The 3099-nt window shown below is 31.6% G+C and overlaps 1 protein-coding gene across 1 annotated transcript in view; it reads right to left on the reverse strand.

Moving 5' to 3' along the window:
* Positions 1-1261: 1261 nt before the first annotated feature.
* The window catches only part of LOC111041284, a 5996-nt gene continuing 4158 nt past the window's right edge, over positions 1262-3099 (reverse strand). The window contains exons 4-6 of the mRNA XM_022325514.1: positions 2158-2936; positions 1519-2029; positions 1262-1356 (exon numbers count right to left, since the gene is read on the reverse strand). Coding sequence (XP_022181206.1) covers positions 1262-1356; positions 1519-2029; positions 2158-2936 — 1385 coding nt within the window. The remainder of the gene's footprint in view (positions 1357-1518; positions 2030-2157; positions 2937-3099) is intronic.

Below are 3099 nucleotides of genomic sequence, written 5' to 3' on the forward strand. Positions count from 1 at the left end.
GTACACGGAAGCGATCTTTGTTGCGTGTGCGTCGATCGGTGATCGTCAGAAAGAAAAAAGAAGCACGGCTCGGCCTTGTGTTGAATCTGCGACTGGTTTGTAGTGTGGTTGATCAATGTCGGCGTCGTGTGAGATTATGGTGGCAATTGTTTTGGGAGGTCAGAAAGCACTGTGAGCATTGCTATAGTGCGTTTCACAACAAATGTCCCTCGATACCAACGCACCAGGCCAAAGATTATTAAACTGGTACGTAAAAATGATGGGAAATTTAAAGTTGAATACGCTTTCTATTTACCAGTCTAAATTGCGAACCACTGGTCTGATTAAAAACTGCCACGCAGCGCTTTGGTATCGAGGGCATTAATTGTTGTGAAACGCACAATAGCTTTTGACGACGACGACGCTGACAGCAACGGCCGCCGTCGGCCGCGGGTAGAGTATGTGAACACTACGGTATAAGGGGATCGGGGGAAGATGTTAACGTTAAGAGGATGTCAGCGTAAAATAAAACCATTGATTATAAATACTATAGATTGCTCACTGGCCGGTTTTTCGGTGGCGTACAATTAAACTCTCGGTAGATGGCGATAAGAACCAACAATCCTAATAAATTGTATTTAATTATACCCACCGTAACTATGGTGGCACGCGGTGCCGGTAGACTGGTTTTTATCGTCGACGATACGTCCACTTCTCCGACGACGACGTACCTACCTAGTACCTATTTACTATATTTTAGTGTTCAATTTGCTATTTTTATTTTGAATGATTTGGTCAAATAGGCTATAGCGCTGGCGTTCACGATACGGATTACGGGCTAATTAATTATATTATAATATGATTTTGTTCAATTCATATTTTATTGTATTATTGTACCTATTATTATCTTTTTTACTGAATAATATTGTGAAATATTAAAAACAAGAAAACCATATTTACGCACAGTTAATAATATACGAAAATATATGAAATGCATTTATATATAAATAATAAATTCATGTAATTTAACTTGTTAACAAATTAAAATTTGAAACAATAGGAAGCATACTTGACTATTTTTTTTGCCATAATGAATTGAGGAATAATTCAATAATTATTGCACAATACTTGCCAAATCAAAATTGAATACTTTATTGTATCTTAACAATGTATTTGTTATTTATTATTACTCTTATTACTAAGTTGTTCTTATACACATAAATTATAATAAATTCCAATATAAATCATAATACATACTTAAAATTACATTAGTTATAAGAATTTAGTTGTGTTGTAGAATCCGCAATTTTGCCACATGTTGAACTGCTTTATTGTGTAAATCAGAATTTGTCCATTTGCATTCTTTAAATATCTTTACTGTGTACAGTAATTCCATCATATAAATGTAATGTTCATAGCATGATTGGGCTTTAGTAAGTACGTCGTTTTTATCACGAGTTTTGGTTTTGTCCATTAATTGAGATAAAATGTATTTTTCATGTTTAATTTCATTAAAATGTTTATTAAAAATATCCAAACAGCTTTTTGTGATACATATCATTAGTTTTGATGGATTTTTAAGCCCTTCAATACCTTTACTATCACTGTATGTTTTATGTAATAGAAGTAATTGATTTGAATCTTGAAGGTATTGTGACTTTAGAATTAATGATTCTTCACATTTAACACACTTGAACATTTCTATACATCGCTTAGCAATATATCCAGCAAAATACACAATAGAACAATTTTCTAATGAGTTGTTTGAATTCAGAACAGGACTTGGTTCTGATATAGGACTTAACGAGGAATAACTTAATTCAGTTCCTGCAGTAGTAATATTAATAATTTCGTCATTTAATTTGGTTGTATCATCTTCATTTAAATTCGTTTCTATTTGAATATCTTTCAAAACATTTACATTCAAAAATTCGTCATCATCGTCTTCGCAATTGCATTTTTCAGAACATTTCATTAAACTATACGTACAAATGGTCCCAAAACAACATCGAAATGTTCGAGCAGTTGGATTTTTATTATAACCGTTTTTCTTAAACCGAGATCAAAAAGTTTTTGAACTGATTCTTTAACAATTATTGCCAAGTTATCCCCTTTTATTCCACTACCAGTTAAATAATAACTAAGTGGAAATTTCCAGTTGTTGTATAATCCTCATACCATTATAACTAAGGCATGCGATCCGATTTTGTCTGTTCTACCTAATGTACCAAGATCTTCATAGCCTTCGATTTCATCTTTTGATTTATTATATTCGATAGATTTCATTATTGATATTTCGTCGAGTAAAACAACACATTGTTTTTCTTGATAAGACATAAAAGAAACTTTAAGTTGAATTTGCTCCATATATTTTGATGAAAACCCAGTACTAAAATTTATTGAGTTTAGCCAACGACGTACAGTACTCGCACCAGGTAATAAAATTTTATTCTTGCGCATGTATTCATAAGTAGATGGAGACTTGTAATAAATGGACAAAGCTAATTTTTTTTCGTTTATGGTCCATGGTTTACGCTTCTTATGGTTTATTTGCATGGAAACTAATGATTTTGAACTTATTGAAGAAAATTTAATTTCTTGTAAAAAGTGTTGGATGTTTATTTTCTTTTTTTTATTTGATAAATTTTTCTTTTTTAACAAACTGATAGCTGATCTTTTAATTTTTAATAATTTTTCCAGTCGCTTACATCTTTTTTTAAGTCTTATGAATTGTTTTGTTGGAGAAAGAATCGATTTTTTTTGTCTCTGGACTTTTTCTGGCGTAGGCAGTGAGGTTAAATTTGAAATGTAAGATTTCGTTAACGGCGATATTGATAAAGTTGGACTACCAAACATGTTAAGTGCAGCTTCTTGTGGCTCCATGATTTTAACAAAAGAGTCATACTTTTTGGCTGGTTTTAAAATCCCAGGAGACCATTCAAGAGGATTAATTTCTTCTAATAAAAATAAAAAATAATTTAATTATAATTTAGTAATGAATTTCTTAACAAAAACTATTTTGGAAATTTCGGTATTCTTATCGTATCGGTCTACAGCACGTTTCTACTTTCTATACATCAGGGGTCGCCAACATAAGTTAAAAGTTAACAGTTAGAAAAT

The sequence above is a fragment of the Myzus persicae genome, unplaced genomic scaffold (assembly GCF_001856785.1).
Source record: "Myzus persicae strain clone G006 unplaced genomic scaffold, MPER_G0061.0, whole genome shotgun sequence".
Classification (NCBI taxonomy): Eukaryota; Metazoa; Arthropoda; class Insecta; order Hemiptera; family Aphididae; genus Myzus; species Myzus persicae.